We start from the raw sequence: 25970 nt of genomic DNA on the forward strand, positions 1-25970 counted from the left end.
CTGGGGGTCAGGATTGTAGCCTTAGGTTACACTATGATGCCGCTTTAAACACTCATGGCTTCCCCCAAGGAATCTTGGGAATTGTAGTTTGTTAAGGGTGCTGAGTTGTGAGGACCCCGTTCCCCTCTTGGAACTACAGTTCTCGGAATGCTTTAGCAATCAGTCCTTCTTCCCAGGGGAACTCTGTGTTAAGGAGAACTGGGGTGTCCTTACAACTCTTATCAACCTTAACAAACTAGTTCCCAGAATTATTAGGGAAAAGGCATGACTGTTTGCTGTCGTAAATTGCTCTAAATGTATACAGCAGCTAGATAGTCTTAGGTATTATAGTGTACATCTCCCAATTAATGTATTGTGTATTCCAGAAGAATTTTTATTATATCAGAATTTTAAGCCTATTTTTAACCAGCCAGTGATGTAAACTTTGCCCAGTGTTCAAAATAATGTTCCTCTACCTCTCATGTTCTAAATAAGTAGCCTGCTTCTTTCTCGTGACAACTGTTAATTAACAATTAGAATTACTGTAAAAATGCTGCATTGTGATTTTATAGCAACAAAGTGACAAGCAACCTTTCCCTTAAATTCAGAGTGCCCTCTTGTGGCAATCAGAGAGAACTCAAAATTGGCTTTAGAGAAGAGGAACACGTGGCCTTTTCAAAGTACAGTACTGTCGAGATACTTCCAGAAAATGCACGAAGAAGGAACTGTATTCTATATTATTTATAACAATGGTTTTCAAGAAGTATGGAACAGATGTCTTTCACGGAAATAAATTTTGCCTCAGAAAAAAGCAGTTGCAGAAAGTAATTCAAGAGAAATATCAAGGAAATGCCTAACTTGATTATAGAATAAACCACCTGTAAAAATGCTATCATTTAAGTTGGCAAGCTGCAGCGTGCTGGCTAAGAAACAACTCTTGTCCCCAAGATACCAGATCAGAGGTACGAGCAAGAACAGACAAGGTTCTTTCCACTCCTGATTTTATGTCATTCCATGTTTTCTCTACCCTTTATTTCCACTTCTTCCAGAACTCCTATCATCCCTGACCATTGGCACTGTTGGTTGGAACTGATGGGAGTTCAGTAACATCAGGAGGGCTGAAGATTCCCTATCCCTGTTCTAGAAGCAGTAGAAAAAGACTCAGTTGTTGCTCGGTAACTTCCCTGCATTCTCCACTCCCATACGTAGCAGGAAACATACAAAGCTATGGCATGAACAGGGAAACAACAGGGTCTTCAGAGAGGGGCAGCTAGTTCATAACTTGTATGAAGCCCCATTGCTGCCTCAAGTCTTCCAACAACGTACATCCAATTTTACGTCAAAATGGCTGCATTGTAATTCATACAGCTGCCTGGGAAATAAGGTAGCTCCCAATGTTTGGGTTATCTAGCCCGTGGTAGCAACATCTAAGGCAAGAGAACTGGATATACTCCATAATCATTGGCCACAAAGGGTTCATAAAAGCACTACTGCCCCCCTCCCCTTTTTAAAGTATCACTAATTTTCAGCTGCTTTGTATGCCTGTTGTCAGGTAGAAAAATGGGATATAAATATTTGAAATATTTATGTGCACATAAATATGAACAGGTTTAGGATGGGTGAGAACAGATTGCATGAGAAAGCAGGGATAGCAAACAAACATGGTACAGTACAGCTGCCCTAGAAATGATTCAAAAAATGTACAAGACTTATGCTTAGAAGAGCTGTTCATTTAAAAGCTAACTGCTACAGCAGAGCTTTCCAAACTTGACATGTTGGTGACACACTTTTTAGACATGCATCATTTTGTTACAACAGTATTTCAGTTTTACTACCGAATCAGGAGGTTAAACTAGCCCCTTTCCAGCATTGCATGACGCATCTACAAACTGCAGCCGACACACTAACGTGTCACAACACACAGTTTGAAAAGCTCTGTGCTACAGCCAAGAAGAGTTGGATTAATTACTTTGGTAAATGTATGTTATGGCAGTTGACATAGGACTTCAGCTTCAAGCTCCATTAGTTTTAGCGAAAACATCCACCCTCATTTCATAAACTGCAAGGAACAGATTTTATGGTGTAAGGTTTTTTTTTATTCTTTTCCAAATCCAAATATTAGAAAGAGTCCAATGGATGTGTTCCAGAATGCTCTTTTTCTCTGGTGCATTCAGTCAAAGTCCACATGCCGGCTTTGTTTTACAGAAGAGCGAATCTTTTTTTGTCGGAGGCGTTCACGGTTCATTTTCTCCACCCTAAAATCAAATAGAGAGGTTGAGGATGACATAGTTAAGTGTGTCTGTGAAATGATTCCGGTTTGTTATCATAAATGATTTGTATCAGGTTCTTGTCACGCAGAATCAACATTTCAAAGAAAAGTAAAATCCTAAGTAGTTAAGGGATATTTCTTCTAAAAAGCCTGAAGTAGTTGGTATTTTCCCAGAGAAGAGGTACCTGCTATGTTTTATCCAAGTGCAACATTCTGAAAGTGATGCCCTTTCTATATAAGTGAAATACAGCAATGCTACCTCGGATGTATATATTACGATTCCAGAGGTCCACTTACACTCTAATACACACAAGAGATGACCCATGGTGCTCTGCCCTAAGTCAAGAAACAAAAACTGTCTCAGCTTGTCCAGCTAGAACTAAGAGAAAATGAAGGCTATCTTATTTATTATGTGTTAAAGCCAGGGGTCAGCTGAGGGCCTCCTGGATCCTTGCCTAAGCTACCTAATATGATTTTGTGACACACCCTTGACAGTTGGAAGCAAGTAGCTGCTCTGTTTGGCTAATGGTAGCTACAGATGATTTCACCTTGCTCTAAGTGAACACTGTAGGGTGCCATTTTTAAAGTAACAGCTGTCAGCTACAGATGCATGCTGATTGGATGAAGTGTTATCTAACTAATGGACTCATACCTGCTTCTGATCATTTCCACCGTCTCTTTCGATTCAGTCCGAGGCATCTCAGTGGCTTCTATAATCATCTCTCTGATTTTTTGCAAGCAAGCTGCCAAATTCCTCATCTGGTAGCGACTTACTTCAGAGGTGACTATCAGTTCTCCAGATTTACTGATCCTATTCTTGTGCTGCGAAAGAAAACATTTTTTACTATGGAGCATTCCATTTTCATTAGTTTACCAGCCTAAAAATAAGGTTTTGTTTTTTGTTTTGTTTTTAAAGAGGGAAAGCAGACATGATTGCCACAGGAGGCAACTTCTGACCATCTCTTCTGAAAGTTATCCTTACAGCCCAAACCTATGCATGTTCATTTTGAAGTTAAATCTCACTGTGTTCACTGGGGCTTATTCCCAGGAATACATGGGTCGGCAGCCTCAATGAAAGTTTTAGATTTACTGTGTAATGGTGCTGGGGAAATATTACCAGATGTAATTATCTTTGTTTCAGTAAACTGCTTATAGGAAGCTGTGGATTAGAATCCTGCTTATTCCCACCTTGGATTTGGGCTGCCCAGTAAAAAGTGGATACCTCATTTACTGGGCAGGGGAACCTGAGAGCAGGCACTCCAGTAGTACTGCAACTGTGGGAGCTTTTGCAGAATATTAACAAGTTACCAGCAGAATGTCGAGAACAGCAAACTTTCAAGCACTAGGATCTGGCAGATGCCACTAGGTGAGGTGTTCTGTTGCTGTGGACCTCAATATCTCCACTGCTCCAAGGCTCTTCTATTACATTATCCAGCACCAGAGTGCTGATGGAAAAAAAGGATCTGAATTCCATAATAGGATAACACAACATCAACAAATAAGAGTTGCGACAATTAACCAAACCCTCCAGGTGCTGTTTTTGGGTATACAGCAATCACGCTGCAGAGTGAAAAACAAGGTAAGGATAAATAGAGAACTTTCACTGATAAAATGCTTTAGGAAAAAAAATATTCCAGACATTAACTTAGCTTATGCTTAGCAATTACTTTCCTCAATGCAGAAGTTAGATTTGCACAGGTCACCAGACACTAGCTAAAGGTGGCAAGCAGTCCTAGGCTTGCATTATGCCTGGACCAAATGGCTGCTGTATCCAATGTGTGCTCACCCCAGGAATGGAAAAGAAGCCCATACAAATAGAACGCACAAATCGAAAAGTCCCTCAGCCAACAAATTTTCAGCATAGCATTGCACCTTGAATGGGATGCTAACCACAGTTAGCATGGGTTTATATGTAATCAATATTGAGTTATATTGCCTAAATGGCTTCTCAGAGCACCCTAATTTCCTTGTGTGCTGCTTCAATAAACTAATACTCCAAGATCAAACTATCCTGCTGGGCTGAATAGCTTGGGAAGTACCTAGAAAAAGAAAGATAAATGCTAAGAATTACCATCGTGGCCATTTTCTGTCGCACATCTTCCGAGATCCAATCTGCTGTTGCCAAATGGAACCGGACTTCTGCCTTTGTATTTACTGCGAGTGAAACAAAGAAATACATGACTATTACTAGGAAAACTGCAGATCCTATCCAAAGGCTGCAGGTTCAGATTTCAATTCAATGTCACACATACCCCACCAGCTGATCTTGCTGCCATGCGAAATGTCACCCCCCCACCATCTAACTTTGAAGTGTCCTGCATTTTCAGAAGAATTCTTGGCATTCCAAGAGACATGGCAAAAAAGGAGACTCAATCTCAAAAAAGCCGAAAAGTAATACTTTTTATTAATGCCCAATGCATTTTGGCCAGCAAAGTCCACCCTCAGGAGCATTTCCCCCCCTTGTAAACAATGTTTCCTTGTAAACAACTCAAAAGAACCATTTTAAAGTCACAGGAGTTTTATGTATCAAACACATGTCCCAAAATCTCCAAAGGGTTGGAGGATCCTCTGGAGCAGATGGGGGGAACACAGGGACTTGCAGAGGACAGGAGAGGGCGTTCCTATTACAGCACTGAATATTAACTCTGATCTTTTAAAAAAAAATGAAGAAAAGAGAAACTAGTTAATGTCAGGGAGCTGCCATCAGGACAGGGGAGGGAGGCATGGGAATACAGTGAGCCCCCCATGCTCCTGAGAAGCAGCTCCTCATTCTACGAAGGGGAAAGCCACACCTCCAGTGGAGCAGAGGCGGAATGGGAAAGCTGAGCGAGGGGAGGGCTCAAAGATGCTACTGAGAGCCCAAGCGCCTCACCTAGCCCGGCCAGCCAGGAAACAGGCATGCAATTTCTGTCGCCCAGTTTATGCAGAGGTGTGAAACACAAGGAGGGAAGGCGGATATTTGGGGTGTCTTAAGTTCTTATGCTGGAGGGGAAACCGGAAGGGGCCACTCCCGGAATCTGCAAGTGATTGAGATGGACATGAACTTTCTGGTCCTGCACTGTAAATAGTTTGCACAAATAAAAACCTGCCAAAGACAGGTCGGTTACTCCTGCCTGGTTACTCGTGAGCAACCACCACACCATCTGACAGTTAAAAAGAAGCACTGATCTTTCAGTACTTGTCAAAGTCATAAGGCTAATGAGTCCTCAGATTAAGATGTACAAACGTCAACTTTACACATCTAATAGCACCACTGATTAACAGAAAAATCCACAGCTTGATTTTACTCATGTTTCCTCAAAAGGGAGCTCACTCCCAAGCATGCATGCCCAGGACAAGTATCTATTTAAATCTGCTCCGATATTTTTCGTACCTTTATTAACGTTCTGGCCTCCTGGGCCACTACTTCGGCAATATGATATGGACAAACGACCTGGAAAAGATTGCAAAGAGAAATATTGAAAAGATACAGTCATGGCTTTGTGTATGTATATGGAAGAAGAAGAAAGGGTGAAATTGCATAGGAAAGGATATACTGATCTGGAAGGTCACACTTGGAATAGAGATGACCTCTTGAAGTATGAAGGTAACTCCAGTAAACACTCCTTAAGGCTCCTGTAGGAGCATTCCAATTGTCCTTAAGTAGTTACCGTATTCTCCATCTGGTGAAATAAGCAGGTAATGAATTGTAGTGGTAGCCTCAGCGAAAGCATTTTCCACCAACGGGATTTACTTTCCAGTAATGGGGAAGTACATGGGACTGTGGGCATTGTTTTTAGGGTATATGTTTCTGAATGTTTTCGATATATAATAAAAACAATGCTTGAAGTATATATATTTTAAGGTAGCATACAAGCCGCATAGAATTAATTACTGCTTTATCAAATGTAAAATTAAGATAAGCATCCTGAGTTACGTATGACATTAAGCCGAACTAGAGCTTAGAATGAACAAGCAAGTGTACTGGTGCATGTGAAAATACTGCAGCCACATTACTCCTGAGGTTTGGCTTAGCATGGGGGTAGATCCTGAGCCGCAGGGGCCAAATGTGTCTCTTTACATGGTCCTTGGGACTCTCCCCAAGCTACATCCCCTCTGCAGACCATGTTTCACACTCTCCTTGAGTGTCTTTGCCTTGCTATAATATGTCCTGGAACTCTGATAATGCCTCTTGCCTGCCTGGATGGAAAACAGAGAGTGATGTGTGACTGTGTGTAGAAAGAAACTTACTGTGCAAAGAAGGCACATGGCTTGCTCTGTTCACTTTTGCCTCTGGCCTCACCCACCACTGGCATGTGGCCTCCACTGGCAACACAAGCACTAGAAGGCATTGTTTTGTTAATGATTGGCCCATCTGTTCTTTGCAGTTCTGTGCCAGTACCCAATCCTCCACTAAATTTAACTGATTTACAGCACAAGCCTATAGGCCTGTTTAAATCAGAAATATAGCCATAGTACTTACTTCCAAGCAAGCCTGCATAGGATTACACTGTTACAGGCAAATAAAATGAATGCCTGGGGAAATCATTCGGGAGAAAGAGACGTCACTTCTCTAATGTTCTGGACTCACCTACAGGTATGTCGGGAACAGTCTGGTTTGCCAAATCCTGTTAACACAGAGATACATATTGTTAAGCAACTGCAACTTAATACTACTGTAAAAATTTCTGTAGTACAATTAGTGTATAAACAGAAAATGGAAAAATATGCAACTACAGCAATAGATTTTTTTTAAAAGGCCATTGGCAGGGTCTATCAATTTTTAGCTTTACTTTGTACAATACAGATTTCTAGGCACTCAAATTATTTTGTTTCCTCAGCTTTAACGTCTTAGACCAGACTCTTGTGACCATTTTTCAGTTCAGCAAAGCTCACAATCAGAGGACTTCTTGAACTAAGTGTGGTTCATCAGATTCTGAAAACCCTTTATTCAACCAGGAGCAGTAAGTTGTATCCACTATTGTCAAGTCATTCACAATACTAGTTTATCACATCTGAAACTTCAAGAAAAAAGGGGAGGGGCAACTCATGAGGACTTCAACATGCAGAATCATTGTACGACTGAGTCTGAAAAAGAAATCACCACCCTTGAATTCAGTCTCAACATCTCATTGCCATTCTCCAGATAAAGCATACTGGATAGCTACCTATCGCTGGTTCCCTCACTGTGAGAAGTGGAGCTACAGGGAACAAGGCAGAGGGCCTTCTTGGTAGTAGCGCCTGCCCTGTGGAACACCCTCCCATCAGATGTCAAGGAAATAAACAACTATCTGACTTCTAGAAAACATCTGAAGGCAGTCCTGTTTAGGGAAGTTTTTAATGTTTGATGTTTTATCACTTTATTATGATTATTCTGTTGGGAGCCGCCCAGAGTGGCTGGGGAAACCCAGCCAGATGGGCGGGGTATAAGTAAATAAATTGTTATTGTTATTATTAGGCAAATGGTAGGAGTGAATTTCCTACATTGGCAGGAAGTTGAATTAGATAATCTTTAAGATTAAGTAAAGGCAGAGTTAGAAGCAAAAGGGTAGTACAATCTAACATCTCGCAGAACCATCACCTTACTCAAACTAAGCAGAACTGGGTTCTGGTCAGTGGCTGGATAGGAGGCTGCTTGGGAACAGCATATACACTGCTTTGGTTGTCATAAGGGAGGGAAACTGAGATATAGAGAATATATGGATATATAAACAAAAAACAAGAATTGTTTATCTTTGCTGCTCACATTTGTTCACATTGGGACAGATGTGCTATCCCCATAGCTGTCAACGTTTCCCTTTTTTTAAGGGAAATTCCCTTATTCCGAATAGGATTCCTCGCAAGAAAAGGGAAAAGTTGACAGCTATGGCTATCCCCTCAGAGAAAACATGCTATTTTATTTATTACATCAGTCTATATCATGACACCCCCCCCCCTCTAAACAAGAGGCAGCTCTATTTTATCCTCCCAACATCTCCGTGAGATAGGTCAGGGTAAGAGACAACGACCAGCCCAAGGCCACCCAGTGAAGTTAATAAGCGCAGCTGGGATTCGAACCTGCATTTCTCCAGTTCCTATTCTTAGGCCTATTCATTTACATGGGGCAACGTAACTTCCACCCGCAGACCGGCGGTGAGGGAGAGGCGTAAACTATACGAACGGAAATCCAAGGAAGGTGCTACTCTGTTTTTATATAGATCTAGGTGCTCCGACCATCAATCGCCTCCAATCCGGATTCCTAACCTTTTTTGCGTCGGCTCCTTTTTGCTGCGAGGGGTAGAGTTTGTCCAAGCTGTATTCGCTCCGGAATTCAGAACCGGAGTCTGGGCGAGCGGAGGCGATGGCTCGGCGCGGGAAGTCCCGAGCCGCTTCTGCGGAGAGCAGCTTCAGCGCCGGCCATCGCCAGAGGCAGCGCAGCGCGCACGCCGCCATCTTGTGCTGGGCTGAGTGCTGCTCTAAAAAAGTCCGGCTGCAAAAGGCACCCGGTCACTTGCCGTTCCGGAGAAACACGGCTCTCCTCCTCACCTTTCCCCTCCGCCTCTTGCATAAGCGCGCATATGCGATCCCGAAATCTGGGGAGGAGATATGCTGGGCCTCCGCTGCTGTTGATATAGGCTGTCCACTTCTAAACACTTTTATCTTCCACAGTCTGAGCTTCTTAGATTTAAATTGCATTTCAGTTTCTAAAATGAATCTGTTTTAGTTTTAATTGTTTTATACAGTGCTTTTCCCCTTAAAAAATGTTCAGAGGTACTCTTATTTTGACTCAAGAAAATCACCATTTTATATTTCAAATCGGGGAAAATAAATACAGTAAATGGACAAAAGTACAAAGATTCACAAAATGTTTAGGGGTATGCTGGGTATCCTTGTATCCCCCCTGAAAAAAAGCACTGGTTTTATATGAATGTTACATTTTAATCTATTTTATATTTGCTTTGTGAGCAGCCTGGAGAAACTCCTATCATCAGGTCTAAATGGAGCAAATAGCACTTTTTATTTAAAAAATAAATAAGTAAATCGCTGGATTCTGCTCAGAATTGTAGCATTGTCCTCATAATTAAAAGTACTGGGCCAAAATGTGCTTGTTTTCGTTTTGAGTGTATCAGCTATTTGCAGGGAATCCCTATGTTTCCAAGCATTCCTGTGAAATTTCAAAGTTGGAGGCATGCAAGCCGTTGCCCAAGTATTTGCTTGAAAGTAAAGTCCCACTGTGTTCAATGGAGTTTGATCCCAATGAAAGAATAGCAGATCTCCCTATTTAGGAGCAAGCTTAATTGAACTCGGAGGGATTGACTTCTGAGTAAACATAAGACTGGGCTGTAAAATACATTAACCGATGGAAACCACATGCATGGCTTCAGTTGCCCGAGGGGTTAAGTTTTCAGTCTTGGATAACCCAAGAAACGATTCTCATTATACACTGGAAGTAATGCTGCTGGTTCACAACAGAGCAAATGCTCATGTTCAGCTATAGGTCAGAGGAAATGCTTCGTCAAAGGAAAATTTGGAGGGGGACAAAATAAATTTTATTTTTTGAAATTTGATGCTTTTGCCTTGTGGTAAATGGTTAGGCTCCAGGAGGTCAGTGGACAGGATCTCATATAATGGAGCCAAGTTACTAGATGTAAATTCATTAGTTCTCTTTGTAGAATTGTAGAGTTGGAAGGGACCACAAGGGTTGTCTAGTCCAACCCCCTGCTCTTATTCACAGCATTTGCCAGAACCAACAGACATAGTGAAGTATCTTGTACGTATTTGACAGTATTTAATCTCTGTTGCAGTTTGGAGAAAAGACCGCAAGTTTTTCAAAATTCCCTCGTGGCTTTGAAATGTTGATCTAGCAAATGAGACAGAGGATAGTGGTGAGTTGCTTAGGGACACAACCTGGAGAGCATGGTAATTGGGGTGGAAGGAGCTTGGCAGCAAAGATGCAAAAATGTGGCCCATTGAGGTTTGCTTGTGTTTTTTAGAAGCTAATCATGCCCTATTACTTGCCCCTTTCCCCAATCTGAAGGCTTTTAGGCTGAAAAACTGTGATCATGGCTCTTGATTATCTGCTGAAGGCTGAACCATTTGCATTCATACTAATGTATGATGGTGCTGGTTTAATCCTGCTTAGGGTTCCTGACAATTTCCCCCTGAACAACCTGGAATTTGGTGGCAGTATGGCATTGCCAGATTATGAAACTGAAATTTCAAAATCTCTAAATTGGCTAATATTTTGGGCCTGAGGAGGGCTGCATTCACTCTGGCCACCAGAGCGCTGTGTATTTTATTTTTCCACAACTGCTCTCAAAATTAGTTAAGTCTTGGGGGGACACAGCAGGTCCCTGAACTGGGGGCTAGGCCCCCTGAACTGCTGTAGACCCTAGATATGGTCAGCATACATCAGGGCCAAAAACAGGCTTCTAGCCTTCTCGTAGCCTGTTTGGCATAGATTTGGGAATCCATACCATTTGGAGGAAGAAAAAAGACAGGAAGGAACTCCTGGTGATTTATTTGAGGCAATATACGTTTTGGAATAATCTTTCCGAGGGCAAGCTTTGTATAGAGCTGTTCACGGCAAGTGCCTAAACAAGCTCTGAAGTGCATTTGGCCAGAAATAAACCTTTCCCCATGTACCCAGAGTGCCTCTCTTTTCCTGTTGGTGTTGCTTCCCCAGTTTGGTAGCCATCTCTTCCGCTTGTGCAAGAGCCACATCTGTGGTGCCTGGCAAGGGGGTCTCCAGAGCTTGCAGGTTATATAACTGATGACACATAGCAGAGGCCATCTGGAAGAAACCAAGCTCTTTAATAACAAGCTAAATATGAAACAAACAAGCAGTTTATTAACTCAGCGAGTCCAAATTAAATCTAACCTAGAGCAGGATTGCCCATCACTTTAGTTCAACCGGTGTCAAGTTTTCATCTTATGTTGAGCAGCTGTAAGGAACCTCAGGCCTGGGGGACGAAATGCAGCTATCTAGCTCTCAGACTCTCCTGAATCCACATCCTCTCTCGATGCCGCTCACCTGCTTGCTCCACGCAAGTGCTTCTGGCTGGCTGGAAACTGTCCTGTGATAACACCTCAGCTGCCTAAGTGGTGTGTGGGTGGGTGTAGAATCCTCAGATTTGTGTGTCTGGAATGTAGCTTATTGTATAAAGTTAAGAGTCCCATCCATTGTGCCTCTGGTCGCATCTGCTATTTACACCCCAGGCTGTATAAAAGGTTTCCACAACAACGAGGATCCAGCTGATGAACAGCATGCCAGGGAGCTTTAAGACGGATATACGCTATAGAAGTAGGAAGCAGATTCTGTTTTTTAGTGGAAAGACAAGTTCACTAGATTTTTTTTGTACACAATACAGCCAGTATTATTTTTGGTCAAAGAAATTATGCTCTCAGCATTTTGCTGAACTGACTGGCTATGCGATGCAGCTGTCCCTTTGTTGAGGCAAGTGTTAATATCTCATTGTTTGCATGAGTAATTACTCTGAAGTGTGTTCAAGAAATCAAAGCTGACATTTGCAAGCATGGAAGAAAATGTTTCAAGCTACTGGAGCGTTCAGAATGTTGACGTGTGTAAAGGGGTGCTTTTTAATAACAGAATGAATCCTCGTCCCACAAAAACAGGAACTATCTGTTATGTAATAAATAAAGAGAAGCAGCACATCCATTCTGGTGGTTACCCTCCACTTTTTATCATGCCTAAAGCATTTTCTTGACCTAAATGATGCTGAGAATTCAAAGCAGCAAGCCTATTTCTGGAATGCAAAGAAATAAACACAAGAAATTTCCGTGTTCAGAATACTGGTGTTTCTTTTTTTATTTAAGAAGAGAATAAAGCATTTTTAAATATATTAATTTTAAGTATACTACACTTAAACTGGGATGCTGGTTTGCACATTAACGGTGTTCAAAACCAAGAATGATTGCAATGGCCCCCTCCCGCCCCAAATACTGATGCAACAAACAGATGACTTGAGAACAAACATCCGTTCAAAAGTCCCTTAGTAGAAAGATAGTAAAGGAAAGTTAATCAAAACATCAGCAGCCATGATGGCAGCCACACAGAGCAAGGTAAATGCTCTTGAGAAAACCAACTTCCTTTGTTATTTTACCCCCCAGACAACTTGCTTTTTCAACTGTAAGGCATGAAGGTTTGTCATCATGGTTACCAGAGTGGTAGCCACAATCATGTCTATGGCTCCTAATACTTCAAAAGCTGGGCCACATCAAGGGTACAAAAGAAGTTTTGGCATTAAGTAGTAGAGGAAGAATCTTTCCAGAAAGAAGAGCCCCTGGGCAGGCTTGCTCAAAAATACTTTCACACATTACAAAAGTGACTTCAATTGGCTGAACACAAGGACCCCCATGGCAAGAATCTAGCAAACACATAACGAGATGACAGTCTGATGGCAGAGGAGTGGAAATCTCACTCTGTTAACCATTGACTTTCCACACATTTGCCTTCTTACCCTGTATTTACTTAGTTCACAAAATCCGCTTCAGGTCAAAACCAGGTCTACCAACATGAAATGTAAAAGCATGGCAAGAAGCAGAAATGTTGGCAGCCAACTGTAAGGAGCCATGGTCCTCAAGTCACTTGGCTCAGGCCTGTTAATACTGACCACTGCAAAGCGTGCGATTTGAGAATCGCAGTGCTGAAAAGTGAGAGGACATGAAGGAATAAGCTGGAAATAATGAAAAGGCAGACTCATTTACACTAGCATGATTTCAAAGAAACATCACAGACTTTGGGTCTTATTCAGGTACAACTAAACAAGAAACTGGTCCAAAATTTCTTCAAGTATAATACTGCTTGGTAAGTTAATAATCATTGCTACTATTGTCCCCTCACAAGTGAGAACTCTGGCATGTGTACCCTAAACTTAGTGAAATATAATACTGCTTATTTTCATATATGCATGTGACCCTAACCATCACTTATTAGCATGTGACTAAAGAATCCCAATTCTGTATTTCTGTGAAATGGATACTGACTATTCCTGAGACTGAAGAGGCCTTTTGTGTGTAAATGTGTGGTATATGTAAGCGAGGTTGAATGTATAAATGGAGTAGAGACAGCCTTTGGAAAAGGCAGCTTGGCAACGGAAGCGTTAACTAACAAGTGACGGTGTGGAATAGTGCGATAAACAACATTATTAGTGATGACAACTGAACTTGGGTGTTTTGCTGAATTTACTCCTACTTAACATGAGTCATCACTATTCAGTTTTTGCAAGCCTATGCAAATCATGTCTTAGGAGCCAGCCACAAAAGACAATTAGGAAAAACCACTTGAACGGCAAGGCATGGGAAACGCAACACCCAAATGAAGACAAGGGTGTCTCTCCAAGCCAGTAATAGCACTTCTTGTTTGGCTTCTTGGAAAGCCCAGGTTAAATGAGCGAAGTGATGACAACTAACTTCCTAAAATAAAAATACTGGAGGAAGTGTAAACCTAAGCTCACTCTGTCCTATCTTATATGAGTGGAACAATTAGGTATGCTTGATGAAGACATAACAGCAATCTTTTTTCAAGTTTTTCCAGTTGCAATGAGCTTGCATTGTAAAAATTGAAAAACCTGACCAATAAGAGGATGGCTTAAACAGGAAGAACATGCTCCCCTTACGGAAAGAGAGAAGTCCAGTAAAAAGTCTTGCCGATGCATCTGTGGGTTCTTCATGGGAAGAAGAAGGGGGAAAGGAAACTGAAGAAAAAGAGTGTGTGTATGGAAGCTGCCTCTGGAAACTGATGTTTTAAATTATTACGTTCTGGGTATTCCAGGGCATTGTAAGAAATCCAAGCTTGTCGCTGTGTTGCTTGAAGGAAAGCAAATCCAACTGGTCGCGGGAGAAGGTGAGACTGTGGCTAGTTCGTTTAATTTCCTGTTTGTGGTTTCTGGCTGCTGCAGTGATGCGAAGGGTTTCCTTGGAAAATCTTGGGTACCAACTACAACTATGACATAGAGCTTTTTGCAGCACATCCAGGGACTCAGGCAGCTTGGAGCACTGACTTCGAAGAATGTGAGGTGGGCTCTTCCCACTCCTGAAACACTCCAAGAGATTCCCTTTTTGTGCAAGAAGACATCAACATGAGAAGCTCCTAGGACTTGGGAGGCAGGAGGCTGTACAATGCTCCCTGGTGCCAAAGTGAAGAGCTCGATGCTGAATTTGCTTGTGGCAAACACAGTGACGCCAAAGCAGCGGGATTATTCACTTTGTGGCCTTCTTTTTCACCTTGGTGGCATTGATGTCTGCTTTTGTCTTCTGGATTCGGGAGAAGATCTCTTTGAACAGGGCTTTGTACTCTGGCTGGCTCTGCTCTAGCCGCTTGTCTACAGCCTCCACGTGTTTGCTAAGGCTCTTCTCCATTGTCTTGAGCTCGTCCAGCTCATAACCCTCTCCCCGGAAGTCTCTAAAGGAGCTGTCGCGAGAGATAGGGCGGGAGGTTTGGACACCGGCATGGCGCACGCTGTCTTTGTGCTGCCGGCACTTGCTGAGGAGCTCCTCATACTTTTCCAGCAGGGCATGGTACTGCTCATCCACCTCCCTAAGGATTGACATCCCCCTCTTGCGTACGTTATTGGCATGCAGTGTGTAGTTGCCTTCATGGCGGCTCACGGCATCCTTGGTCACAATGGCATTCAGGGCCGTGTCGCTACAGCTTTTCCGTACAGGGTGGTTTGGGGAGGCTGTCATGGACGATTCATGGTTTCTACCTCCATCTTCCTCAGTTAGGTCAATGTAGTCAGCTTCTGGGGCATTGTTCAGTGGCTCCAGAAGTGCTTCTGACAGGTTGTCCTCTCTACTGAGGAGATATTTCTTGACTTGCTTCATCTGCTGGAGTTCCAGTAACTCTCCTTCCAGCTCTTTAATGCGCAGCTTGCAGTTCTCCATCTCACACACCCTCTGCTCAAGATCTGAGTACTCCTGGATGACGGACGTGTACTCTCTCTCCACCCTCTCCTTCCGCTGTTTCTCCTGGTTGACTTGGGACCTGAGGGAATTCACCATTGCTTGCAGCCGCTCATTCTCTCGTTCCAAGGGCATCTGACTGAACTCCATTGAAGAGCTATGAATCTGGAACGCATCTTCATATCTGATATCCAGAAAACAAAAACAAAAAAGCCATTAGCAAACTAATCATTATAGATTCCTAGGTGGGTACCATAAGTCCAGCAAAGGTTAACAGAGAAGTTACCTCCGTACACAACAGAATCCTATGTATCCCACCCCAAATGGCAACATATAGGTGAACCCTTATTGAGATGTGCTATTTTAATATGTGCCAGGAGTAATTCTTCCACAGGGCAACAGACTTGCTGTCTGGACTCTGCTTATCTTTCCTGAGTTTCATACTGAACCCTAGTCACCAACCAAGTACGGTTCTGCTTAACTGACCTAAAGAAAACCTTTGCACTGTTCTTTTCAAAGGACCTTATAAGCATTCTATACACTCATTATTGTTCTTATAGTGACACCTCTATGAATGGTGTTCTTAAGAGCAATATCAGCAAAAAAAGGGCCCCAGCTGTAGAACTGCAGGCAAGACAATGAAGGGAGGGAGGAAAAGGGAAGAAGGGATGAGTGTGAGCAAATGAAAGCTACATGTACTTAAGATTAGCTTCCTAAGGAAGAAGACAGACAATCTATAGGCTTCAAGGGAATAATGGATTTTAAGGCGAATTTTGATGATGAATAAAAAACAAACGTGTTGTGCTCTGTTTATTATAAGCACTGCAACATTTACAGGAAAGAGTTAGTTGATTCCTGCACTGGATGCGGTGTCTGCCGTCTTATGGTTCTATTCTATGCCAGACAGAGTTTTGGGATCCTGTTTTGATTTTCCAGGTTACTGCCCGAAGCACTAAACAAACTTATTTGACCAGAGGCTGTAGAAAGAAAGAAAAATATCCATGTGTTACCATGGGTTAAGGCAGCTCATCTCTGAAAGTTTGTCTCCAGGTCTCTAAAGAGCTAGCTAGTTCTGAAGCCAGCTGTCCAGAGTGAGAGGGAGGATGGTTATAAATATGATCCCAGTGGGATAACATCTCCCTGAGTCATTTTATAATATGGAAAACAAACACTGGCTTATCTCTGTCAGCATATATAATTCTCTCCCCCCATTAAGATGCCTGATTCATTAGCTGAAACAGATGGAAGTGGGGTGGGGTGGGAGGAGCCATACCATCTCCTCCCCCCACCCCATGACCCATTCCATTCTAGGTTGGAACTGGTGGCTGGGAGAGGTACTGAAAATTCTTCTTAGTGGCCCAGAGGGAATGTGACCTACATAAACCCAAATTCAGGTTTTATTAAGGCAACACACAGAGCCCTACAGCACTCTGGGTAAAGTACCACAGGGGTATTGTGGGGAAACATAGGCACTGAACAGATTTTGCCTAGGGTTAGCTTATGGCCTAATAGCATATTCCTTTCATCACAGCAGCAGAAATTCTGCTTGCTGGTTTTCAGCAGATTGTGTTTGCAATGCAGCATGCTGCTGGTTTAGACGGCTCCCGCTGGAACAAGCAAACACACCAAAGAAGGGTTGGCAAGGTTTACCTTGCCTGGGCTGGTTCACTCCAGCGGAGATCCCTTCATGGGCCGGATCAGGCCTGCCCACAATTTCTGGTGCCATGAAAGCGAGCCCCTGTACCGCACCGGTTTAGCGCAGCGCACAGGGACTTGCCAAGCAGGCAGCTCGGTTTGGGGGCAGCTCAAGGGCCGGTTAAATGACCCCCGTGGCCTGCTTGTAGCCCATGGGCCTTAGGTTGCCAATCCCTGCACCAAAGGAATGTCTTCAGAAGGTCAGGGAAGAATTGCAGTTGGAGTGGGTGATAAATGAGCTCTCTGACTATCAGGCTTCTCTTGGGGAGGAGCATGCATTGGGAACTTTTGTTACTCTAGTACAGGGGTGGAATTGCAGGTGGAAGAGCTGTCAGGTATGGGAGAAGCTGAGATGGTGCCCCTGCAACCCACATGGAAACTATGTCAATGAACTTGCTGGCAGGCCAAAGGGTTGAGTAGACTGCAGAACTGGTTTTCTCTGAGCTTAGCGCTGGAAAGGAACATCTGAAAATGAGGTCAGTCTGCTTCTAAAGTGCAGAGCCCCTTGTTTTCAGGCAAATATTTATGAATCTTCATTGACAGGGGTACCATTTAGGGGGGATACGAGTGCACAGTCTCTTGCACACTGTTTTTTTAAGTGACATGCATACCCAGAATGACTGGAAAGCTCACGTGTTCTCCACAGTGAGGTGCTAAAAAGGTAAAGGTACCCCTGCCCATACGGGCCAGTCGTGTCCGACTCTAGGGTTGTGCACCCATCTCACTTAAGAGGCCGGGGGCCAGCGCTGTCCGGAGACACTTCCGGGTCACGTGGCCAGCGTGACGAAGCTGCCCTGGCGAGCCGGCTAAGTGCCGCACACGGAAACGCCGTTTACCTTCCCGCTATAAAGCGGTACCTATTTATCTACTTTCACTTAGGGGTGCTTTCGAACTGCTAGGTGGGCAGGAGCTGGGACCGAAAGACGGGAGCTCACCCCGCTGCGGGGATTCGAACCGCCGACCATGCGATCGGCAAGCCCTAGGCGCTGAGGTTTTACCCACAACGCCACCCGCGTCCCTAGTGAGGTACTATTGGTATACAATTAAATTACCTATATACTAGATATGCATAGCAAGGGCACACAGTCCTTAGCTTCAAAAAAAGGGGTGGGAAAGAACTGTCCTGTTGTGATAACACTATTAAAGTTATCATTCTGAGCACAAAAATAATCACAGAAGATGTTCTGATAATACGCTGCTTCTTTTCCTTCCTTCCTTCCTTCCTTCCTTCCTTCCTTCCTTATCCAAGAATGGGGATTCTGACATTACTGAATATTCCCCTCTTTTATTAAAACCTGTTCTCTCTCCAATCTGGAATTCATAATGCTATTCTACATATGAATTTGCTCAAACTGTGTACCAGGCAGCAATAGAGGGAGATGGAAATGAGACTGGTATGCGTGCCAAAAACTGATATCTGCATCACCCCCCCTTTGGTTTTAGGATTTTTTTGAGAGGATCTGAAACTGCTTAACTGGCAAAAAAGCAAATTTTATTATTATTATTTTAACGCACTCTGTAAATATTTGTTCTCCTTCCACCCACCAGCACAGTCTATTCTATAAAATTAAACTTTCCTCCATCTGTTTTCTGCCATTAGCAATGCCCATGGGTCCCTGAATGAAAAATATTGCTGCAGCCTTGGAACGTTCCATACTGCCCGATACAGCTTTCCCCTGCAAAGGAATGGCTGTCCTAACTCTGTTCTCCCTTGTCTGCCCGCAAAGCACCGCCCCTCCAGCTGCAGATTACCTGGGACTAGAGCATAGCTCCTTGAGGCAAGGGAATGTATGGATGGTTCGGCGCCTCTCTCTCTTCTCCCGGCGGATGCGTAGCTGATCTAGACTCTGCAGCTCTTCCACCTGCTTTTGTAGGTCATCGACTTGGTTCTGCAGCCCCTCAATGGTTTCTGTTAGGCTGTTACATGAAGCCAGAGTTGATGGGAAAGAAAAAGAGAAGAGAACGCTAGCTTGTTTTTAGACTGAGATACAGACACGGGGCAGTATCCAATTACAGAGTTATACTAATGCAATGATTTTTAGCTGCGCAATGTTAACTTCTGTGCCCTCAGCACTCCCAACATGTCTCCTAAAGGGAGAGGAGAAGGAAAGTTAAACAGCACAACTAAAAGCCATTGCACAAGCAAGTTGGCTCCTTACCTCTCTCGCCCTGACCTAGCCACTGTGATCCAAGCGCCGGTCCCCTCCAGACTGGATTATTGTGACTCGCTCTACATGGGGCTGCCCTTGAGACTGACCCAGAAACTCCAGGTGGTGCAGAATGCTGCGGCGAGACTCCTTACGGGGTCCTCGCTGCGATATCACATTCACCCGGTGCTATACCAGCTGCACTGGCTCCTGGTGGAGTACAGGATCAGGTTTAAGGTGCTGGTTTTAACCTTTAAAGCCCTATACGGCCTAGGACCCTCGTACTTATGGGACCGCCTCTCCTGGTATGTCCCACAGAGGAACTTACAATCTTCAAACAAAAACATCTTGGAGGTCCCAGTCCACAGAGAGGTTAGGCTGGCCTCAACCAGAGCCAGGGCTTTTTCGGCTGTGGCTCCAATCTGGTGGAATGCTCTGCCACAAGAGACTAGGGCCCTGCGGGACTTGACATCTTTCCACAGGGCCTGCAAGACAGAGCTGTTCCACCAAGCCTTTGGCCAGGGCACAGCCTGACTCCCTCCCTCGGCAATCTTCGCGGATCTCTGGCCCAATGGTTGCCATCAATTTGATTTGAATTAATTTTATAATGAAATGATTTCAGAATGTTGCATTATTTTATTGTTGTTAGCCACCCTGAGCCCGGCTTCGGCTGGGGAGGGCGGGATATAAATAAAAATTTATTATTATTATTATTATTATTATTATTATTATTATTATTATTATAACTGGTTAGTTGGATGGCATCCTAACTATAATGGTAGGTAAGCAGGAAACTAGACAAGCTACGTACTTACATGCCGCATCACCTCGGGCTGATGATTGGCAGAGCCACACAACTGCAATGAAAGTTCACGGAGACACATTCGAAAGCTAGCTCTCTCCTGCAAAGCCTTCCCTGGAAGTCTGTTATAGTGAGACTAGAGCCACCATGTTTTCTGAGCTAAGCTATTCTGCATTATTCAAAGCAGGGGTAAGGAACCTCAGATTTCTTGATTTGGCCTTCAGCACCGTCACCAAGCCACTCCTCTTTGCTCTACAAATGGTTTTGCCTGGCTGGGATGTATCTCAAACTCTAATGCCTCTTGCTTTTCTGAATAGAGGATAAAGAGGGGTGTGTCAATATTGTACTAGGCTACTGTGCAAAGGTAAAATTTGCATCTGCTGCTCCATTTACTTTTGCCTATAACCCCACCCACCACCGGCATGTGGTCCTCGGGCTGAAAAAGGGTTCTCCACCTCCACTTTGAAGCATTAAACGGACAGAAAAACCACGTATTCTAAGATATGGAGAACTTAGATGATCCCAATGCAAAGGGCAGGAAGGGCAAATTCTCATATTTGCTTACATGTAGGATCAATCAACTTACCTGTCCACTGGCTATCACTGGGTAGCTGACAAACCCAATTCTTATTAAAAACTGTTCTCCCAATGAAGAGGAAGAAGAAAGTTTTCCCTACTTGGGAACAAGAACCCTCTTGTTCAAATATATAAAAGGATGTCACATAGAGGAGGGAGAAAGGTTGTTTTCTGCTGCTCCAGAGAAGCGGACACGGAGCAATGGAGCCAAACTACAAGAAAGAAGATTCCACCTAAACATTAGGAAGAACTTCCTGACAGTAAGAGCTGTTCGACAGTGGAATTTGCTGCCAAGGAGTGTGGTGGAGTCTCCTTCTTTGGAGGTCTTTAAGCAGAGGCTTGACAACCATATGTCAGGAGTGCTCTGATGGTGTTTCCTGCTTGGCAGGGGGTTGGACTCGATGGCCCTTGTGGTCTCTTCCAACTCTATGATTCTATGATTCTATGAACAGATATTGCATTCCATTCATGTCCCGGAGGACATTATGGAAACAGATCCACCATCTCAGTTGTTCCCTGGCATGAACAGGGTCATGAAACTGCAAAATGTCACAACGGCTGTGTTCTTATAATCCTCACTTTTGAATTAACAATGCCACCTCAGTTTTGAATGTCCCCCCCCCCCCAACTGCCAGGCAACCTCTACCTTTAGACATGGAAGGACCCACCAGATGAAGCATTACCATTGTATCTTCTGCTGGGATGTCTTACTCTCCAGCACAAGCTTCTGATTGGCCAGTTCCAAGTCACGCGCTGTCACATCCAGCTGCTCGTAAACCTTGGCATGCTGTTCATTCATATGCCGTAACATTTCCAGCTGTTTGGTCAAATACTGGAAAGAAAAAAGGTTTAAAAGCCCATAAGAAAAAAAAAAACATTAGGGACATAATACCAAAAAACAATTCAGTAGGTCTAAAGCATTTAGTCAAAAGACTGGATGAATCACTTAAAATGCCTTTTGACTAAAAGGCTGACCCTAATGGGCAACATGGGTGGGCCCGAATTTACTATTAAAAAACAACAACAAGGTAAGCTACTACTAAGCCTATCTTAATATTTTGAAAAATGAAAACAGAAAAAGTCCATGGAAAACAGATGCATTTTGTCAAAAGGGGACAAAGCCATTTAGGCTGCAATCCTAACCCCCCTTACCTGGGAGTAAGCCACACTAAATTCAGTTCAATAGGACTTACTTCTGAGCAGGCAGGGTTAGGTCTGCACCGTTAACCCCATTTCAGGGACTTTGTTGGAAACTAATCCAGGGACTCAACAAAGCTCAAAGTGACCCTGACTAAAGCTGCTGCCCAGAATGTAAACATATGGGTTAGGGGTGGGAGGGCTTCCCAGGAATGCAAAGCAATGTCTTTTTGAGCTGTGGGCCTTAATCCACCTCTTTTCTACCCTCTTCCATATGTGTTTTTCATCCCTCCCCCTAATAGCACATCTCTGAGGCTGCAGCTCATCCTGGCTTGCGCTGTGGCAGTGAAAATACCAAACAAGCAGCTGTCTACTTTTTCACAGCCATGCTCCGCCTGAAGCAGGAAAACGGGTTATTTGGCTTATGTGTGTGCCTGTACTTCACCGGTACCTCTATCTCTTGCACTTGCTCCTCATTGGTTGTGTACATCTGTTGCAGAGAATCCTCCAGTTCTTTGTTGCGCTCCAGCAGTGTTTTCCCCAGTTCGGCTGCTAAGTGCAAGTCTGAAAAGTAAAACGAAACAGAACACGCTGTGAGGGCCTTTCCACCAAGCTCTTTGGAACCAGGCACGTGTGAGCAAGTGATAGGGCTGATTCAATCTCTTAAAAATATTTTTAACCCATCTTCCCAAATCTCAAGGCAGCTAATGGAAAAAAAAACAACAACTACACCTAAATCTACAAAAAAGGAGCTTTCAAACACCTCAGATTAATGCATTAATAAAACAACAGAAGCAAGTACAGCACTTCAGGTGCCATAAATAATGCATTTTAACTGCACAGGTTCCTTCTGTAGTTTTGGATCATAAAAGCCATGTTTTGCTAATTCCTGATGGTTTGGAGACAAAGGAGAAAATACGAAGTCAGACTGTCAGTGTCCAGGAAGTTATAGTCTGGATAACTTAATGACCCTCAAGATGAGTTTCTGACCCTCCTCTGGAAGAGGAGCCTCCAGCCAACTCAGAAGGGGAGGTCACATACCCACCAGCACTCAACAGAAGGCCCAATCCGAGGCAGCTGGTCAACAGTGGAGTGCATGCCTGAGAACCCAATTTTACTGCATAACCGAAGAGCTCTCTGAGAGTAATGGTCCTTCTAAAGTGAGTGGGCTCTTAGTGCAAACAACTGCATCTTAGGCTGGGTATGGTCTGGGTTGTATCAACCTTCGTTGGAATCTGTTGCTTGAATGATATATGTCATTCAACTGCCTATGTCTGAGCCTGATGTCTTTGCCCTGCTTTGTACAAGATTTCCTCAGTTGTTGATTCCTGTTTTTGGACACCACCCTGGTTTATTTTTTGACTTGGGTCCAACCTTGTTATTGTGTATGGCCCTAAGCCTGCAGCAGATGGTACTGAGAAACCTGCCATGTCTAACTCACAGAGCATTATCTAACCTGGTCCAAGCAGGACAGTGTACAAAACTATGTGTGGTGTGAAGTAAATGGTTAGAAAGACGTTTTTCTCCCCCTCTCAATATATAGTGGTACCTCGGGTTACAGACACTTCAGGTTACAGACTCCACTAACCCAGAAATAGTACCTCGGGTTAAGAACTTTGCTTCAGGATGAGAACAGAAATTGTGCGGTGGTGGCGTGGCGGCAGGCCCCATTAGCTAAAGTGGTACCTCAGGTTAAGAACAGTTTCAGGTTAAGAACGGACCTCCAGAATAAATTAAGTTCTTAACCCGAAGTACCACTGTACTAGAAGCCAGGGTGATTTAACGAAGCTGAACTTTGGGAGATTCAGTACAGACAAAAGCAAGCACTTCTTCATACATTGCATTGTTACAACCATGGAATCTGCTCCCACAAGAGATAGTGATGGCCACCCAATGGACCCTTGCTATGTTCTACCTCAGCTGCCTGAGACAGTACGCTTCTGAATATGAACTGCTGAGGATCACTAGGAGGGGAAGGGCTGTTGTGCTCAGGCTGTGATTTTGGGCTTCCCACAGGCATCTGGTGGGCTGAAATGAGAAGAAGACCCTGATCAAGATGGGCTTTCAATCTGATCCAGCAGGGCTGCTCATAAGTTCCATGAAGGTAGTGCAGATACAGCTATTTTTCATGCAAAAGTCAAGCTTCCAAGAAGCAGAGTGGCGTCCACTTTTCACTGACCCAGATTAGACATATGGGGGACTCTAACGTTTTTGAGCATCACTGCAGAACTGGATACCGTCCCCCTCCTATGTGGACTCCCCCCACCTCCTAAGGAGGAGATACTTTATTGCACTGCTGCTTTTATTTATTTATGATTCTTAATTATCGTTTTCAGCAGCTCAGCTGTCGGGCAAATTGTCCTGATTATCTCACCCTAGTGTGGCACAGGAGGGGGGCCTCGCCGCTGCTGAGGTGCTAATTATCTTTTTAGTGTTTTATTTTATGATTTGTTGGTTTCTCCAAGAGCCTCTGCTTGAAGAGCAGAATATAAAACCCCATAATAATGGTTATATTTATCATTGTTATCATTACCGTCATTATCAATGAGAATGGCGGCAGAAGCAGCAGACATATGCTTGCCAAAGTTAGATTGGTTGCAAAGACTCTACAGAAGGCTATGAGGCTGATCAACAAGGGCGTTCCTGTGCCTTTGGGCAAGTGAAATATAGCCCTTGCATCTTGCAGCGGATGCTGTTTCCCCTCTAAAATTAAGGCACTTTGGAGAAGGGCCTGATGCACAGAGTTGACACTGCTGCATATGAAGAGGTGGCCGTTGAAGGCATGGCTGCCGAAGAAGAAGAAGAAGGAGAAGAAGAAGAAGAAGAAGAAGAAGAAGAAGAAGAAGAAGAAGAGGAGTTTGGATTTGATATTCCACTTTATCACTACCCAAAGGAGTCTCAAAGCGGCTAACATTCTCCTTTCCCTTCCTCCCCCACAACAAACACTCTGTGAGGTGAGTGGGGCTGAGAGACTTCAGAGAAGTGTGACTAGCCCAAGGTCACCCAGCAGCTGCATGTGGAGGAGCGGAGACGCGAACCCGGTTCCCCAGATTACGAGTCTACTGCTCTTAACCACTACACCACACTGGCTCTCCTTAGGTGCCGTAGGCACCTTTGATTTAGCCTTGAAACACACTAGCAACTAAAGCAATTGCCTTTGTTCTCATCCGGGAGGACTCTTTCTTATGTTTCCGCAGACTGATAAGATTCTACTCTCTCAGCTTTTCCAAGCCAATGTTGAATATTCAGGTCAACAGTGTCCAGTGCCTTGTAGGGTCAGCCTTGTTGCTTACAATGCACTACCAGCGGAGAATGGGTTTATAGTCCTTTTCAAGGACTGAGTAACCCTCTGCATTTCATCCATCTCCAGCTCCTGACAAGAGTCCCGCTCAGCCTGGAGGCACAAAGCCATCTCTTCCCACCAGACTCTTCACAGCTGCCTCTGCCACTGTCTGTCTGATCTGATCCTCTATTTGTCAGTGAACGTGTGAGAAGACTTGGGAGTGTTGGTGGCTGCTGCCTGGGGGACAAGCTGCCATAGACTCCTTCGTGTGTCAGGAAGAGTCAGCTGCACCTGCCCGTTTAAGGAGAGGCTGTCTCTCTGGGGCAGCGCAGCTGTAGGATAAATTGTCCTAATTATCCCACACTGCTGGGAAGCCAAAGGGGGCAGTGCTGCCACAGAGGTGCTAATTGAATCACTGCCTTTCCTCCTGGTTCCCCTGGACTTTAATGAGTAATGCTTCTGGGGAGCTATTGTTCTGAACTGGTTGCTATAGCAGAAGCAGGAGGCCAGACACCCACCCACACAAATACACACCTTCCTCTGCTGTCCTCCCTATTCCCCGCACATGTAGATGTCAGGCTTCAGATAGGAATTAACAGGTCTCGAATCCAAATGCCTTTCTGGTAAATCAGCAGTTTTTGGAATTGCACCCTGCACCTCAGCTCACTTTGGGCAAAGGTTGTACAGAGGGCGGGCCAGTTACACACCGCCAAAAAAAAAGAAAGAAGAGGAAATGCATAAGTCTAAGGGAAAGTTGGAAGATGACACTGATTTGCTCAAAAGTTGCATATGCTGATTAATGACAGAGAGATGCACATTTAGAAAGATGCACTATCATATCATAGTAGGAATAGGTTTGACCTGTATGGTTTCACAGTCTGCTGTGAAAAGAAAGAACAGCGGGAGTCTTGATCTTTCAACCAGTCTTGGACTGGTAAAAGGTAAAGGGACCCCTGACCATTAGGTCCAGTCGTGACCGACTCTGGCGTTGCGGCGCTCATCTCGCTTTATTGGCCGAGGGAGCCAGCGTTTGTCTGCAGACAGCTTCCGGGTCATGTGGCCAGCATGACTAAGCTGCTTCTGGTGAACCAGAGCAGCGCACGGAAACGCCGTTTACCTTCCCGCTGGAGCGGTACCTATTTATCTACTTGCACTTTGTGCTTTCGAACTGCTAGGTTGGCAGGAGCAGGGACCGAGCAA

At 44.1% G+C, this 25970-nt stretch overlaps 2 protein-coding genes across 4 annotated transcripts in view; both read right to left on the bottom strand.

Moving 5' to 3' along the window:
• Positions 1-2089: 2089 nt before the first annotated feature.
• MRPL58 (mitochondrial ribosomal protein L58) lies at positions 2090-8689 on the bottom strand. The gene is made up of 6 exons (XM_081184668.1): positions 8471-8689; positions 6819-6855; positions 5622-5681; positions 4320-4402; positions 2901-3070; positions 2090-2234 (listed from the first exon to the last, which is right to left on the bottom strand). The coding sequence occupies exons 1-6, from the start codon at positions 8657-8659 to the stop codon at positions 2150-2152; spliced, it is 624 nt and encodes a 207-aa protein (XP_081040794.1). The 5' UTR covers positions 8660-8689; the 3' UTR covers positions 2090-2149.
• Positions 8690-12002: 3313 nt separating this feature from the next.
• Positions 12003-25970, bottom strand: part of CDR2L (cerebellar degeneration related protein 2 like) — a 34318-nt gene continuing 20350 nt past the window's right edge. For all 3 annotated transcript variants that reach the window (XM_081184624.1, XM_081184623.1, XM_081184625.1), the window contains 4 exons: positions 21939-22051; positions 21034-21182; positions 18578-18742; positions 12003-15314 (listed from right to left, as the gene is read on the bottom strand). In XM_081184624.1, the coding sequence (XP_081040750.1) occupies positions 14429-15314; positions 18578-18742; positions 21034-21182; positions 21939-22051 (1313 nt within the window). In that variant the 3' untranslated portion in view covers positions 12003-14428. The remainder of the gene's footprint in view (positions 15315-18577; positions 18743-21033; positions 21183-21938; positions 22052-25970) is intronic.

This window comes from Podarcis bocagei (assembly GCF_964188305.1).
Source record: "Podarcis bocagei genome assembly, chromosome: 2".
In the NCBI taxonomy this organism is placed as follows: domain Eukaryota; kingdom Metazoa; phylum Chordata; class Lepidosauria; order Squamata; family Lacertidae; genus Podarcis; species Podarcis bocagei.